We start from the raw sequence: 15865 nt of genomic DNA, 5'->3' as shown, positions 1-15865 counted from the left end.
CAAAGTGAGCGGTCTAGGACATTGGGGATATGGCAAGGTAGGGCAAAGTTGAACAAAGAGGACTGAGCACGAGGCTGTGCAGGGGTTGCGGGACAGCAAAGTTAGCCGCAGTTCATTGACAATCACCTTATCATTTACCACTTGACGTATTACTACAGCGAAGTTAGCCGTAGTTCCCCCAACGACTACCCTGTCCTAGTGAGACATCGACACCCCACTACGACGTACTTAGCCGAGGTTTGTCGACTGTTGGTCAGAAGAGAAGAGGAAACGACAATCGTGACACCATATCATTCGACATGGTGGAATGTATGCAGATAAGTTCATTGGATAACATTAGGAAGATTGTTGCGACCCATCCTTGTGAGACCTGAAGGACAAAGACGGAGTGGAAGATAACGCTTTAGATGGTCTTGGACCAAGACAAATGAAGATTGTCCATGGTACTGTGAAGTGATCAGATGATAGTCAAGTCATGAAAGCATAAGTCAAGAAGGATAGGATGGGTTGGAAGGATCGACTGGTCAAGTGTCACGGTCCTGTCCTGGACAGACCTCAAGGAATCAAAGACAGGTGGACTGCGACTGTTTAATTAGCTTGGACAACGACGGTTAGTATGTTGTCCGTAGACTTGTGATGTGGTTGGACGGCTAAGGTGACTTGCGAAGGATCCGGGCAGGTCAAGATGATGACAAGGACGTGTGTGATGGCGTAGACAGGCGTAATGATGATGAGGGATGTGTCGAGCGTAAGTAGTATGTCAAGAGGTCTTTTGTGAGTGGCAAATAATATTTTGATCCTTGAAAAGAAGAAACTACAAAGTAGATAGGTGTTACGGGGTAACAACGAATCGAGGGAACTCTATCGAGTTCGACGGATTAGGATGGAGGAAAGCGGGAGTTGGAGGCAGTGCTGCAGTAGGTAGGGACGGGTTTTCCCCTTTCGAGATTTTCCCCACTGGGTTTGCTCAAAGCGGTTTTTCACCTGTCCAAGTATGTACGTAGACGCTTGCAGCAGGAAGGAGACGAGGACAAGGATAGCCGTAGACAGTATATAGTACAATCAGCAAAGTACCAACTTTGCTGATTCTTCAATATCATTCTTTGGCTACATCGATTGCAGAGGAGACACGATCCATTAGCACCAGAGCCCCTAGATTTCCACGAGACATCCATCGAGTTCGACCCAACCTGCGACCTAGTCGTTGTGTTTCCAGTACCGTTACAAGTTGAAGAATCAGCCTTACGCACCTTGGGTCGAATTGGAGAGTACTGTATGCTCACCAGAGGGAAAGCGCGGAAAATGATACCAGAAAAAGAGGAGTTGGAACAAGGGCTGGTCCCAGAGGAAGAAATACCAACAAGTTCTTCGAGAAGTACCATTTCACATGATCTCACTTCTACCACCACTACCCCAGATCCGCTAAATGAATTATCGCAGCAGTTGTCACAATTGTTAGCCATTATGACGATGCAACAAAAGGAACAAAATGCATTAAGGGAAGAACTGGCTACGATGAAAGCTGACCGACAGAACCAACAGATACTCACATCGAAAGGGGCAAGTTCGATCGAAGTCGAAGAAAACAAGCCGTGTTTGGAGCCAAAACTTACCAACAACGAACAAACAGGAAGAACCAGGTGTGCGGATCCACCTACCTTCAGTGGAGAACGAGGACAATTGGACAACTTCCTTGCAGCATGCCACATGAACTTCGAATTCAAAGGGGCAGAGTACGCCACCGATCGCAGAAAGATCATGTTCATATACGGGTATCTTCGAGGCACCCCTCAAATGCTTATAACCCCGGCCATAACCAATCCAAGTATATGGAATTCGACCGAATGGCTAGAGAGCTACGACAAATTCATCCAGCATTTGCGAACTCAATTTGGAGACAGTAACATGGCAGGTACAGCTATGAGGAAATTGCAGGAGTTAAGACAGACTGATACGGCCGCCGAGTATTTTGCCAACTTTGAACTTTGGTCCACACACCTTGGAAAGGTACCCGATGCCATGAAAATTGCCTCAGCCATACAGGGCCTGAAGGAAGAGCTACTGAAAGTGGTAGTGGTAAATAACACCGACCCTCGAACCAAATCGGACTGGATCTATTTCAAACAACATGTGATAGGGACTGAGGAGAACCAACGGATGGCTGAAACGATGATTGCAGCGAATCGATGGGCTGCTAGACGCAAAAATGAGACGACCTGGCTTCCCCCTCGATCGAATTCGATGCGATTGGATACTAGTCCGCCCAACCCAGTAGAACGCCACTCACAATCGACTGGTAGAGGACCCTTGCCTGGTGGAAAACCAGTGATGATGAATTATGGTCTACCAAATGACCCTCCGGTCACTTGGACAGAGGACGGAGGACGTCTCAGCGAGAACGAAATGACTTGGAGGAGGGAGAACCGACGTTGTCTCAAATGTAGAAGTCCAGAACATTACGCCAACAACTGCCCAAATGGAGGAAATACGAGGAACAACATTAGGGGATCCCCAAACCCGCATAACTCACCAATTCCTAGTGGATCGAACTCGATCCCAACTGGATCCAAAGGGCCACTAGTTCGAGGAATGGCGGTGACCTTTGAAGAAGAGGGAAACGAATACCTGGCCTAAGTGATGCGACCACTTGCGGCCAGGATCTAACAGAATCGCACAAAATTCAACTACCAATAGATCTCAGTAATGACTCGGCTATAATATACATAAAGATACAGACAGAAAAAGATACCCTACGATTTGGAATGTTAATTGATACCGGAGCTACCGGAAGATATGTACAGCCGGCCTGTCCCTTATACCATTTGTTTCCAAAGAGACAGTATCAGGAACCACGGAAGATCAGATTCCTCGATGGAACAACCGCGACGTTAGTAACCGAGTATGTAGAAGCTGAATTGGATTTAGGAGAAGGACTCAAAATTGCGACTCGACTGGATGTGATGGCATACGAAGGACCCGAGGTACTGGTGGGATTGGACTTCTTGAAACAGTTTCGGGCAAGGATCGATTGTGGAAAGGGATTGATCGAGTTCGACGGAATCGGACAGGATAACGGTTGGAAGTATCCAAGATTGGAGGAAGGATTGGTAAGAGGAACGGCGTTGGAAAAAGGAGAAGATGAAATGAGCGAAGAAGAGATAAGACAAGTCATACCGACACAATGGCACCAATACCTGGAGTTATTTAAGGTGGAACGGGCCAGAAAACTACCACCAAAAAGAGAATGTGATCACGAGATCGAATTGACCCCCGGAGCAGAACTAAAACCAGGTCCAATCTACCAACTGGATGAACATGGGGACGCATTCCTAAAGCAGTGGATCAATGACGGTTTGGCCAGCGGCCATTTACGAAGGAGTAAATCACCTTATGGATCTCCTGTATTCCTGGTTCCGAAAAAAGGAGTGATTCCCTATCGAGTGGTAACGGATTATCGGGCGCTTAACAAGGTAACCGTTAAGGATTCATACCCAATGCCACTCATCTCGACACTACTCGATCGACTTCAATTAGGAAGGATCTTCACTAAACTCGATTTGAAAGGGGCTTACCAGTTAGTCAGAATAAAGGAAGGAGATGAACATAAAGCTGCCTTACGAACAAGATACGGCAGTTTCGAGAGCACAGTCCTAAGGGATGGGTTGTGTAATGCACCAGCCACCTTTCAGAACTTTCTACAAGACATGTTTCACGATCTACTTGACGAAGGGGTAGTAGTTTATATCGACGACATCACGGTATACTCCGACACGATCGAAAACCATCAGATAATTGTCCAAAAGGTGTTAGATCGACTACTTGAAAACGATTTGGTCGTCAGTCCGAGGAAATGCGAATGGAGTTCAAATGAAGTGAAGTTCCTGGGGTATGTAATAGGACACGAACGGATCGAAATGGATCAAGAAAAGGTGAAAGCTATTCTAGAATGGGGAGAACCCATGACAGTCCGGGATACTCAAGTGTTCTTGGGCTTTGCGAATTTCTATCGGAGGTTTATCAAGGGGTTTTCGCATATTGTGGGACCTCTCACACGATTGACCAGGAAGGATCAGGCTTGGAACTGGACACAAGAATGCCAAAAGGCTTTTGACGATCTAAAGAAAACATTCACCACAGCACCGGTACTTCGACATTTTGATAGAACCCGACCGACTTGGATCGAAACCGATGGATCCGACTGCGCGATAGGTGCGATAGCGTCTCAAAGATTCCCTCACCCATCAATAAAGGGAACCACCGAACTTCACCCAGTTGCGTATTGGTCTCGAGCAATGACACCCTGTGAACTAAACTACACGGTAGGAGAGAAAGAATTACTAGCCATCGTGGACTGCCTGGTCGCCTGGAGGCCCTACTTGGCTAACAGTAGTGATGTTATAAAAGTCATTACAGATCACAAGAACTTAGAGTACTTCCAAAGCAAGCGACAACTAAATCGAAGGCAAATGAGATGGTTGGAAATATTGGGAGACTTCAACATAGAGATCACTTACCGACCAGGTAGCAAAAATGGGTGTCATGAATCACACCATCACGTGTTCCTTGTTGCGCAAAACAAGTTCAACCTCCACTTTCGTGTTTTAACATTTCACCTCTGCTCTCATGCCTGTCAGGCATAAACTCCAAGTATCATTCTAGTATGTCGGTGCTTAGCTCCCATGCCTGCAAGGCATAAGTCCCCAGTAATTCTCTAGTCTCTAGTTCCTCTGTTCTAATGCCTGCTAAGGCATAATATCTCAGTCTCTTGTTCTCGCAGCACTTCTATGTTCTGCATAGTCCTTCATAGTTCCTCATCGACCACCTTCGACAAAGTCGAGCGACTTCCGGCGCATCCCGTAGGATGTCATAGTAGGACGTAGGTAGACGCAGATATGGCATCGTAGGATATCAGTGGTTATCGGTGGGATGCAAGGCAATGCATGCAGGACAGTGCAGGACGGTTCAGGACGCTCGTATTCCGCAGGTCTGCACGAGCCTCTTGGAAAAGGCTGATTTGTCTATATAAACCCTATCTTGTACTTTGTAGTCTACTTTAGTTCTTGATCAAAAGTCATTTCCATTGCCACCCTTTTGGAGTCCAGTCCAGTCCAGTTCCCTCTAACCTTGTAAGACAAGCCAGAGACATTCCTTGGGTCACAGTCCCATTCCTTGTTGGACTCAGTCTTGTTATCTTAAGTATATTCCTTGTCACTCCTAGTCCTTGTCCCCTTGTCCTTTGTCCTCTGTCCCAGGGTGGGCAGTATCCTTGACAATGGGGGAGCAGATGCTCTGACAAGACGAGGAGATTATCATCCGGGAAGAGGGAGTAGCAAGGACCCGGATCTAAACAAAGGCAACTGGCTACAATTGCTACCGACACACGAACAAGTTGGATCGAATTCAATGGACTCAGAACACAAAGGACCAAGACACATAGTAAGAGGAGCAATCCGAGAAGACCCATTATTCGGACTCATCAAGAACGGACTGAAAGACTCAGAAGACATAGCAAACATACGACGACTAGGACTACAAATGACACAGATACATAGCACACAGGACACACAGAGCACACAGGACACACAGAGCACACAGGACACACAGAAGACACAGATTAGCAACGAGACACCAATAGTATCTTGGACACAAAGCGGATTACTCTTGTACAAAAACAGAGTAGTCATACCAGAAGGACAAGCAAGATTAGAAGTAATGAAAGCAAGACACGATTCAATATTAATAGGACACCCAGGAAGAGATAAAACCATCACCTTAGTCAAAGAGGATTATTACTGGCCACATTTGGACGAGTATATTGCGAAGTACGTAAAAGGATGTGAGATCTGTAACCGACATAAGACTCATCGACATCAACCGTATGGACATCTAGTCTCTTTACCAGTACCCACACTGCCCTGGACAGATATCTCTATGGATATGGTGGGACCCCTACCAAAATCGACCGAGTTCGACGCGATACTAGTGATAGTCGATCGACTAACCAAGATGGCTAGATTTATTCCATGTACAACTGGACTAACAGCGAACAAAGTGGCCGACATCTACATCAAGGAGATCTTTTCAAAACATGGAGTACCTCGAACAATTGTATCAGATAGGGGAACTCAGTTTACGGCGGAAATTTGGAAGGAAATATGTCAGTTCTTGGGAATAAAGAACTTATACTCGACTGCGTATCACCCTCAAACAGATGGACAAACTGAGTGAGTAAATCAACAGATGGAAATCCTGCTCGGAATGTATGTAAACTACAACATGGACAATTGGGATCAACTTCTACCAATTGCTGAGTTCGCTTATAACTGTTCGCCACATAGTAGCCACGGTCTGTGTCCCTTTGAAGCCTGTTACGGCTATGTGCCACACTACGACATCCATTCGCACGATATTCGATCAAAGTCAAACAAGTTGGAGAGGAAATGGAGAGATATGGGAGAATTACATGCGGCTGTTCAAGAACAGGTCAGGATGGCTAATGAGATTAGTGCAGAATACTACAACAGGAGACACAAGAGTATACCAGAAGAATTCAGAGAGGGAGAACAGGTACTACTGAGTACGAAGTATCTTACGACGGAAAGACCCAGTCGAAAATTAGAAGCAAAATACGTTGGCCCCTTCAAGATCATAAGGAAAGTTGGGAAAAATGCTTTCGAATTAGATCTACCTCCATCAATGAAAGTGCACAATGTCTTCAATGTCACGCTGTTGGAACCATATCCTAAGGATAGGATACCAGGTCGACAGATACCACCCCCACCGCCTGTAGTAATTAACGGCCAGGATGAATTCCATGTGGAAGCAATCGTGGACAGCAGAATTCGACGAGGAAAGGAAGAATTCAAGGTAAAATGGTTAGGATACACAGGAAATGCGGCCTATGACTGGGAACCACGAGAAAATGTAGAAGAGTTGGCCGTTTTTGGTGAATTTTTGGAAAAGAGGAAGAGGGACCCCAGAAGAAAGTGAGAATTCGATCAAGATCAACAAAACTGGGTCAGAAATGAATGCATACACAGGAAATATAGCTACAAATAGAGAGATATAAACACACTATTCAATGGAGGCGTTAGAATCGGCTCGGGGACGACGGGCCGAAGCGGGAATACGAATGACGTTGCGGGGAAGAGGAGTATGGGGAGAAGAGGAGGGACCGGCGACTGGCTGAGAGGAACTCAATCCTGTAGGATCACCAGTAGAAGTAAGATGATCCAGAGTTTCATCGGCGGAAGGAGGAGCGTAGTTGGCGGAAATAAGATGAAGGGATTTGTAAAGATCCAGATGTTGAGAGGGGAGAGGAAGGAGAAGGGAGGTAAAGAGATGGATGTAACCCGAAAGTTGGGTCAGACAGGCGGGTTGATCATGGGCAGGAAGGGATCGATAACGGACCGAAGCCGCACAAAGCTCGTGCTCCAGGAGAAAAGTAACCTTGGAAGTGACCGTTCTTGCTCCCACAACGATACCCTATACATCAACATCGACCAAGTTCGAAGGAAATAGACAGGTACCTCACGGAATTTGGACTCAGGATTGTTGGTCTTCACCGAACATTTTGAAGTACCCTTAGCAGAGCATTCACCACACACACCACCGACTGAATTGCATCAACATCGAACGAGTCGCAGCAAGAACTTACGAGGGCCAATACAACCAACCCGAAAGTCTTCACCACCATCGAGACGACGTTGACAATCGGTACAGAGCTCACCCTCTAGCCGAACAACAGCACCATTTTTGTTGCGGAGGCGCCAACCTTGGGCCAAACGATCGAGCTAATGATTAGAATCGATAAAACTTGAAAGAATTCGAGACTTACAGCGTTCTTAAACCACTTTACAGTGGGCTTGATGGCGTTGGTTTCGCGGAAACGGTCCAGAGCTTCGTTCTTCAACGCGAGACGAACAGAGGGGAAGGTCATGCTGGCCCAAAGGGTAGCTAACAAGTCAGAAGCGAACAGAACTCGGTGGAATTCTCACCGATCTCGGAGTCTTTTCGATCCTCGAGCAACTTAACCAGTTCCTTGTTGACGGGAACCTTGCGAGGGGCGTGAAAGATGTCACCAAGCTCGTCGGGAACCTCCACAAGTTCGTCGGAAGCCTCAGAAGGAGGACCAGTAAGTTGCTTACCGGGAGAATTTGCATTTTCGACGACGGTAGGGTGTTCGGATTCGACGGATTTGGCGGGAGATAGGTTCTCACCAGTGGCAGATGGCCCAGCACCCCCTTCGAAGTCGAAATATTGCTCGATGACCTGGTCATCGAGGAACGATTGTGCTTCGCGAGAAGGACCGGATTGATACTTCTCCTTAATGGTGTCGAGAGCTCGTCGAGACGCATCAACCAATGGGGGTTGAGAGGAAGCGGCTTGGGAAGTAATTCTCATTCTTTTCGTTTGACGCATGAGAAGCTCGGGGTCGACGTCGGGTAAAGTTGCCAAGGTAGAGGCTCGAGTTTGACGGGAGGGAGTGGAAGAGGACAACTAGTCTCGTCAGCCAGCGAGAAATATGAGGATATACATCGAATTCGAAAGGAATTGCTTACAGTACGCTTAGACATGCTCACAGACAGGTCAGAGTTGGAAGGATGCTCTAAGATATGAGTAAGATATGGATGGATAATGATAGATAAGTAAAAAGAACGACAAACAAGAGGTAAAGAAGGAATGAGGAGGAAAGAAGAAGAAGAAGACAGGAGGTGACTTGGTCAGTAATTTCTCGATCACATTGGAGGTCCGTGCGGGTGACGCGTTTCATGGCAACCGTCACACTAGCGTAGGTGTGACGTCAGGGCGCCCCAAAGGTGTCTCAGAACAATCCATGTGAATCACTTAGTTACAGGATTCAGGATCCTCGGCGAGGATCCTTGAGACAGGGGGGGAAACTTGTTACGGGGTAACAACGAATCGAGGGAACTCTATCGAGTTCGACGGATTAGGATGGAGGAAAGCGGGAGTTGGAGGCAGTGCTGCAGTAGGTAGGGACGGGTTTTCCCCTTTCGAGATTTTCCCCACTGGGTTTGCTCAAAGCGGTTTTTCACCTGTCCGAGTATGTACGTAGACGCTTGCAGCAGGAAGGAGACGAGGACAAGGATAGCCGTAGACAGTATATAGTACAATCAGCAAAGTACCAACTTTGCTGATTCTTCAATATCATTCTTTGGCTACATCGATTGCAGAGGAGACACGATCCATTAGCACCAGAGCCCCTAGATTTCCACGAGACATCCATCGAGTTCGACCCAACCTGCGACCTAGTCGTCGTGTTTCCAGTACCGTTACAATAGGTCTAGTATTTATACTTTTCGAGGAAGTCCTGCTCTCTGATTAATGTCGCCTCAAATCAACCCATATCGACTTGTATCGACTTGTATCGACTCATATCGACTCATATCGACTCATATTGACCCATATCGACCCATATCGATTCATATCAACTCATATCAATTCATATCTACTCATATCAATTCATATCGACTCAGATTGACTCAGATTGACTCGGATCGACTCAGATCGGTGGAGCTCAGGGTTTTGGGTCAGGACCCTGCACAGGCTGGGTGGTGACATGAAGCTAGAACGTATCAAACAAGGATGACACTTCTGTAAGAAGTGCTCCCAAAGAGGTCTGATAAATATGAAATGCAAAAGATCTTGTGATCCTTGGGGAAAAAGGAGCCATGGAGCCAACAGGAGGGTTTTTATTGTCACGAATATACGACCGATGATGATGAAGCGGCAATTGCGTGTCTCAAACAGTCTTAAAGGCAACAGTAAGTTAGAGTAGAGAGTTGAAATCAAAGATGACAATTGATCAGAGAGACAGAGAAACAAACAGAGAGCTAGAACCACTATTTATAGACAAAACACCCCAAACTGAGCCTCAAACTCCTTCCTCTCCTCTCCTACTTCCTGGGGGAAACCCTGAGGAAACCCTGTATCAAAAACAGCATTTGAGTAGACCTTACAGAAGGCTCTGAATCATCCTGGAAGCCCCCAAAAGAGATCTCTTCATCAAAGGTTGAATTCATGAAAAGAAACACGAATAAAGGATCCATGAAATGTGATCCTTTGATACCTGAAACTCTCCTATGCTACCTGGATGAGCTCTGATCTTTCAGGGGGTTCAGAGGGTGTTTCTTAGGCACCCACATTATGCAGATTTTGACTCAAAAATACCTGGTTCAGTCCTGCGGGTTCGGTAGAGGTTCGAGAGGTTCGAATAGAGGCTAAATATGCTTAGTAGAGTGGTTTTCCTTCTGGTTCTCTCAGTTGAGTCGTTCGCACTGCTGAAAGAGATGAAACCTCTGACCATCAGTGCGTACTCCTCATCACTAGTGTGTACTCTTCATCAGTGGCGTACACTTCTCCATCAGTAGCGAGTGTGTATTGATCAGTAGCGTGTTTTCCATGTTCAAACACGTGTTTTCACAAGGCTATCCTGACGACCGGTTGACTGGTTGATTCCGTGGTTGACCCGGTGGTTCACCCGGTGATTGATCCTGTGATTGATCCGGTGAACCAGTTATTTGGTAACCGAGGGAGTCGTACTACCGCTGACGGACATACGTACTACCGTTGACGGACGTACGTACTCTCCTATGACGTCAGTGGCGTGATCGCTAATTAAGGTACCCGTGATTGATCACTAATTGAGGTACCCGTAATTGATGGCTAATTAAGGCACTAATTAGTAATTAAGGAATTGATGGCTAATTGTCGATCATTGATGATTCTGTTGTTTGTTGATTGGGACGGGTTCATATACAGAAATAGATGCCGACCGGCCATCCGGCTAATATTGCTCCCGAGGTACCCTCGCTTAACAGTTCGTCCGGTCTGAGCGGAACCGAGGACACGGAACCTGGTACATGTCGGCCGGAGCTTGGGATGACGACAGATGACAACAGATGACGACAGATGACGACAGATGACGACAGATGATGATAGAGGACGATAGATGACAATAGATGACAATAGATGACGGGATTGATGTATACAATGTCGAGTCAGGTTGCCACATGTCGTACGATAGAACGAGTTGAGACGATTTGGGTAAAGTTGACTGGACTTGAGTGGATGATATGCACGTGGTATTTACAGATATTTGAGGGTTATGACATTTATATCCTGCAGAACAAGACTATTGTTGAAGAGATCCCCATTGGGAATCTCACCTAAGTCTTCACCAGAAGTTCAGTTACGGCATACTTTGAATCAAACTGTGATATCTTGAATAATACTGAGGCGTAAACCTCTATTCTCTTCTGTGAGACTTCACTGAGAACCTTTCTCTCTGAGGAATGGGCCGGACCCTTGGATGGGGAAGTCATGATGAGTAGGGTCATGATAAAGACTAGGATATCGACTCGCGTGAGGCAATGAGAGCGGCCGTCAGGGTTCTAGTCTGTTAAATTAGCCCAATCCGGCCATGAAAATTTTCTTTTCCTCTTCATCTCTTCATCGCCACAATGTGGAGAAAGGGTTTAAAACTTACTGGAGATGTCACTTTGCCTGCTTCTCCTCGAGTCAAGACTCCTGGGTCTCAACACGGAGTTGCAGGTGGAGTGATTGAGCCACCAAACTCTTCTGGAGTCAAGACTACTAAGTCTCAACTCAAAGCTGTATTGGAAGACAAAGTCCTACCAAAAGTCGTATCAAAAGCCGTACCCGTACCGAACGTTGTATCGAGAGTCGAAGGAAGAGTCGAAGGACGAGTCGAAGGAAGAGTCGAAGGGAGAGTCGAAGGGAATTTACCAAATGTCCTATCAAAAGTCGTACCTGTACGGAACGTTGTATCGAGAGTCAAAGGGAGTAGACCAAAAGTCGTACCCGTCCCAAATGTCCTATTGAAAGTTGTACCGGTACCGAACGTCATACCAAGAGTTGAAGGGAGAGTCGAAGGGAATTTACCAGAAGTCCTATCGAAAGTTGTCCCTGTACCGAACGTTGTATTGAGAGTTAAAGGGAGAGTCAAAGGGAATTTACCAGAAGTCCTATCGAAAGTCGTACCCGTACCGAACGTCGTATCAAGAGTTGAAGGGAGAGTCAAAGGGAATTTTGAAGCAAAAGTGGAGGGGAGACTCAAAAGGAAATTTGAGGGAAGAGTTGAAGGAAGACTTGAAGGGAGAGTAGAAGGGGAATCTGGAGAAGTCAGAACAACGGAAGGGAGTGTTGAAGGGACAGTCAACAGTGAAGTAATAGGGAAACAGACCAAGCGTCGCCAGTCTCGAGCTGAGAAGGAATATCACAAAGAGGGTCAGAACATGAGAAAGCGTTGGGTCAGGAAGCTAAAAGACCTCAGTGAGTCCGCTACGAATACATTTTACCCTTGCGTTTAAATCGACTGACCTCTCAGTTCCGGTTCATCTCAAAGCACCCAAACATGTCTGGATGCAGGCGCTATACCATCTTAAACAGAATGACGGACAAAATGCAGTCAGAGAATGGGCTGAGACCCACCAAGAGTCCCTCTCCATTTATCGACTTGCTCCTCCACCAACTCCCTTTCTCATTCCACTCCCTGCCAATACCTCACACATCCAAGTCAAGAACCTTGTCATACATATTCCGGACGCTTTTTCCACAGAGGTTGAGAGGAAGATACTAGAGGCATGGGATTCCGCAAAAGCAGTGAGTCGGAACCAATATGCATTCCGTCCAAGTTGATGCTGACTCTCCAGGCAAAACCTAAGGGGTATTCCGGCTGTAATGCACGTCACGCTTCCAATAAGGACGAACATACCGATGATATTATTTACCAACAAGTCCTACATCTACTTGAATGGAAGCGATATAGCAAGGATATTTTTACCACTCGTGATACTAAGCAGAAGGAGGATGAAGAAGCTATTTATCAGCTCCTGCTACTCTGTTCAACCATTGCCAAGCTTCTGGGACCCCGGGCGAAAGCCTTGCTTCAGCAACTTGATTCTGGCGCGCTAAGACCAATCATAGAGTGAGTCGTGACTCTTACCCAAGCAGATACCATGGCTAACCTCTAGATACCTGCATGAAAGGGTGAATGCCCCAAGACCGGAACTTGAGGATGCGCTGAACAGGCTCAAATTGTCACATCCTACCTACCCCAACCCATTTCTCCTGCGTATTGCAACTTTCTTGGCTGTGACAGAAAGAGTTGGAGAAGTATTTCATCTTGATTTTGGGGACTCAATCAGGACACATTCTCTCTTAGCACCCATGGGGAAGTGGACTTCAGGTGGGGAATTGCACATTCCATCCATTGGTCTGTTTCATCAACTTCCCCCTCGTTCCGCCACTTTTTTCTGCTCCACCTTCCTACCCCACAAAGTGATGCCGGTTGCTGGAGGAAGACGACTTTCTCTGACCCTATCCACATGTTCTAATGCACTTGAACGTGTTCTAGACCAATCACCGTAATTTGTAAGGCAAAAAACATGACATTGGTGATATAAAATTATGTGATCAAGATACTCATGCAAGATACTCATGCATGGAATGGAAGTGCCCTCCTTCTCATCTCATCCTGTTTTGCAAACCTACGGGTTGTCCCTCCATCCCTGTTCCTCTCTTGGCCGCCCAATCGCTCTACAGCAAATCCTGGTCGAAATGCCAAACCTTTTAGGCTTTTTACTCTGGATACGGCAACAAATGTCAACCCAGCAGCAAACTCTCGAGATCCAAGGTTGATACAAGCTTGACTCAATGTCATACCTTGGGATTTGTGTATGGTGATAGCATATGCCACTTGTAAGGGGAGCTGTGTTCGGGAACAACGTGACCCACCAGGAGCCTCCCATGTAGACATCACAGGGGTGATTGGTACCAATGGAATCCCTTCTGTATCATACCAATTTGTGGGGCCCAAGTAGGATGGGACTGCCACCATGACAACACACGGCATTCCTATTCCGGGCTCCTCACACTCCAACAAACCAATGGAGTGTAAAACCCCACATGTACCATTTGTAAGCCCTTGTGCGGTCCATATATTTCTTGTAAGCATAACTCTTGCGCCAACCATCAGATAAATCACACGAGCTAATCCCTCCGCCTGTTCTTCCGATGCCTTCTTGGCTCCAAATCCTACATGATGTGCAGGCACCCGTATAACTGGCTTCTGTGCACCCAACAGCTCTCTCACGTTGATGTCTGCCACAGTAGACGTTTCCGAACAGAGGTGAGTTGCTGATCTAAACTCCTGCTGCTCCATGGGTGTGAACCAATCCCAGAACCTTGTCGCAAGAAGTTGGTAATCCTGTGAGGTCGAGCACCCACTCCTGAGATTTGATAGTGTCTCACAAAAGGTGCTTGCTTCTCTATCCTCTCCAGCTTGTCTCATTACTTGTGACAGTTCAATACTTTCCCCTATACTGTGATAAATCTCGAGTCCCTTATTCTGTAGGAGAGATGATTGAGAGTTACCCTCCCACCAAATGGTGACAAAGAGGGGGGTGTCACCGACCGGTGGCAGTTGTCCGAAGTCCCCAAATAAAAGAACGGAAAGTCCACCAAAAGGAAGTTGGGAGGATGCTGGGAAGATGTGACCAAGTTGAGTGTGTATTCTTCCCAGGCTCTTCCTTCCAATCATACTTTTCTCATCAATGATCAAATATCTGATATTCCGCCATTCCTCTTGCAAGTTTGCAAGCCGGGTGGGTGAAAGTGTTGTAGGGCGTGACTTGTCATCTGCTGAGAGACCGAGAGCTGAGTGGTATGTTTGTCCACCAATGTTGAATGTAGCGACCCCAGTTGGAGCTAGCTTCATGACTACTCTATCCGAGTACAGTTCATACAGAGACTGAGAGATCGCATCGATCAAGAACGACTTTCCGGTACCTGCGGTGCCGTCAATATTGAGTCGGAAAGGGGAGGAATTTTGACCATCAAGATGACACCCAGCATGATTGAGAACTTTGGTGAGAACCAGTTGTTGGCAATCGTTCAACAATGAGATATCAACATTGGCACGGGACGGATAGATATCTGTCTGTCTTGTCAGCACACTGTTGGGGCCAACGTGTCACTCACTGTCTTCTTCCACTCTGCCAGTGCTTTTGTTCTTTCACTGGTTCCCTCTATGCCCCAGTCTTGGGCGGGTTGATGCCAAGACTCCTGCATGTCCATTTCGCGTAACCCCAAACGGCTTGCAGGATCTGATCCTGCATTTGCCCGTCCCCCATCCTGACACATCACCTGCCAATCCTGTAGCACATAGTCCTCTTCCTCCTCCTCATCTGAGGAGAACTCCGTGTCTGAGCTGTTGGTACCCTGACCTCGTCTTGGCTTTTTTGGCAAGGTATCTTCATGACCATCAGGATGTAGCTCCTGACATCTTTTGTAGGCTTGGGACCATGACTCTTCTTCATCCACCAGATCACTCTTTTGTTGATGGGGATGATGCAAGGTAAGGCGAGCCCTGCACCAGTTTTTGTAATCTTCCACATCATCCCCAGATGGATGATAAGGTGGCCACAATCTGATCACACGGTCATTCTTCTGTCGATAAATAATTTTACCCTGTCTACGTTCATAATGCTTGTACCAGACATACAAGCTGACATCCACATACTCCTCATCCCGCTCTAGGTAGCTGTCATACCAATCCATATCCTCCAATTCATTGTCTGCATTTGACTTCTGAAGCCTCCTGCTTCGTTGAGGTAGGAGACAGAGATTGCAAAAGTCACGAGAACAAGACATCATGTGGCAATCAAGAAGACTGTGACACACCTCCTGAGCACTATAATCTCTCTCCGTAATAACCTTGCTGAGCATCTTCTGGAAGACAATCCTACTTGGTGTCTCCTCATTTAAGTATCCACATATCCCTTGCATTATGTCAGGGAACGCCAGGCTTGGTTTTTCGGCT

General features: G+C 46.7%; 3 protein-coding genes across 3 annotated transcripts; 2 read left to right on the top strand and 1 right to left on the bottom strand.

Moving 5' to 3' along the window:
- Positions 1 to 299: 299 nt before the first annotated feature.
- Positions 300 to 2634, top strand: TREMEDRAFT_60942 (uncharacterized protein; the record flags this gene model as incomplete). The annotated part of the gene is made up of 5 exons (XM_007003383.1): positions 300 to 363; positions 716 to 748; positions 826 to 992; positions 1123 to 1825; positions 2069 to 2634. 5 exons carry the CDS (start codon positions 300 to 302, stop codon positions 2632 to 2634), a joined length of 1533 nt encoding a protein of 510 aa, XP_007003445.1.
- A 4747-nt stretch (positions 2635 to 7381) lies between these two features.
- Positions 7382 to 8576, bottom strand: TREMEDRAFT_60939 (uncharacterized protein; the record flags this gene model as incomplete). Its single annotated transcript, XM_007003382.1, has 5 exons — positions 7382 to 7485; positions 7658 to 7793; positions 7838 to 7956; positions 7998 to 8499; positions 8562 to 8576. 5 exons carry the CDS (start codon positions 8574 to 8576, stop codon positions 7382 to 7384), a joined length of 876 nt encoding a protein of 291 aa, XP_007003444.1.
- Positions 8577 to 11483: 2907 nt separating this feature from the next.
- TREMEDRAFT_60938 (uncharacterized protein) lies at positions 11484 to 12974 on the top strand (the record flags this gene model as incomplete). Its single annotated transcript, XM_007003381.1, has 3 exons — positions 11484 to 12315; positions 12371 to 12645; positions 12696 to 12974. 3 exons carry the CDS (start codon positions 11484 to 11486, stop codon positions 12972 to 12974), a joined length of 1386 nt encoding a protein of 461 aa, XP_007003443.1.
- Between the last annotated feature and the right edge of the window lie 2891 nt (positions 12975 to 15865).

Source organism: Tremella mesenterica (genome assembly GCF_000271645.1).
Source record: "Tremella mesenterica DSM 1558 unplaced genomic scaffold TREMEscaffold_3, whole genome shotgun sequence".
In the NCBI taxonomy this organism is placed as follows: Eukaryota; Fungi; Basidiomycota; class Tremellomycetes; order Tremellales; family Tremellaceae; genus Tremella; species Tremella mesenterica.
The sequence above is the reverse complement of the archived record's forward strand: the minus strand, read 5'-3'. Positions and strand labels throughout refer to the sequence as shown.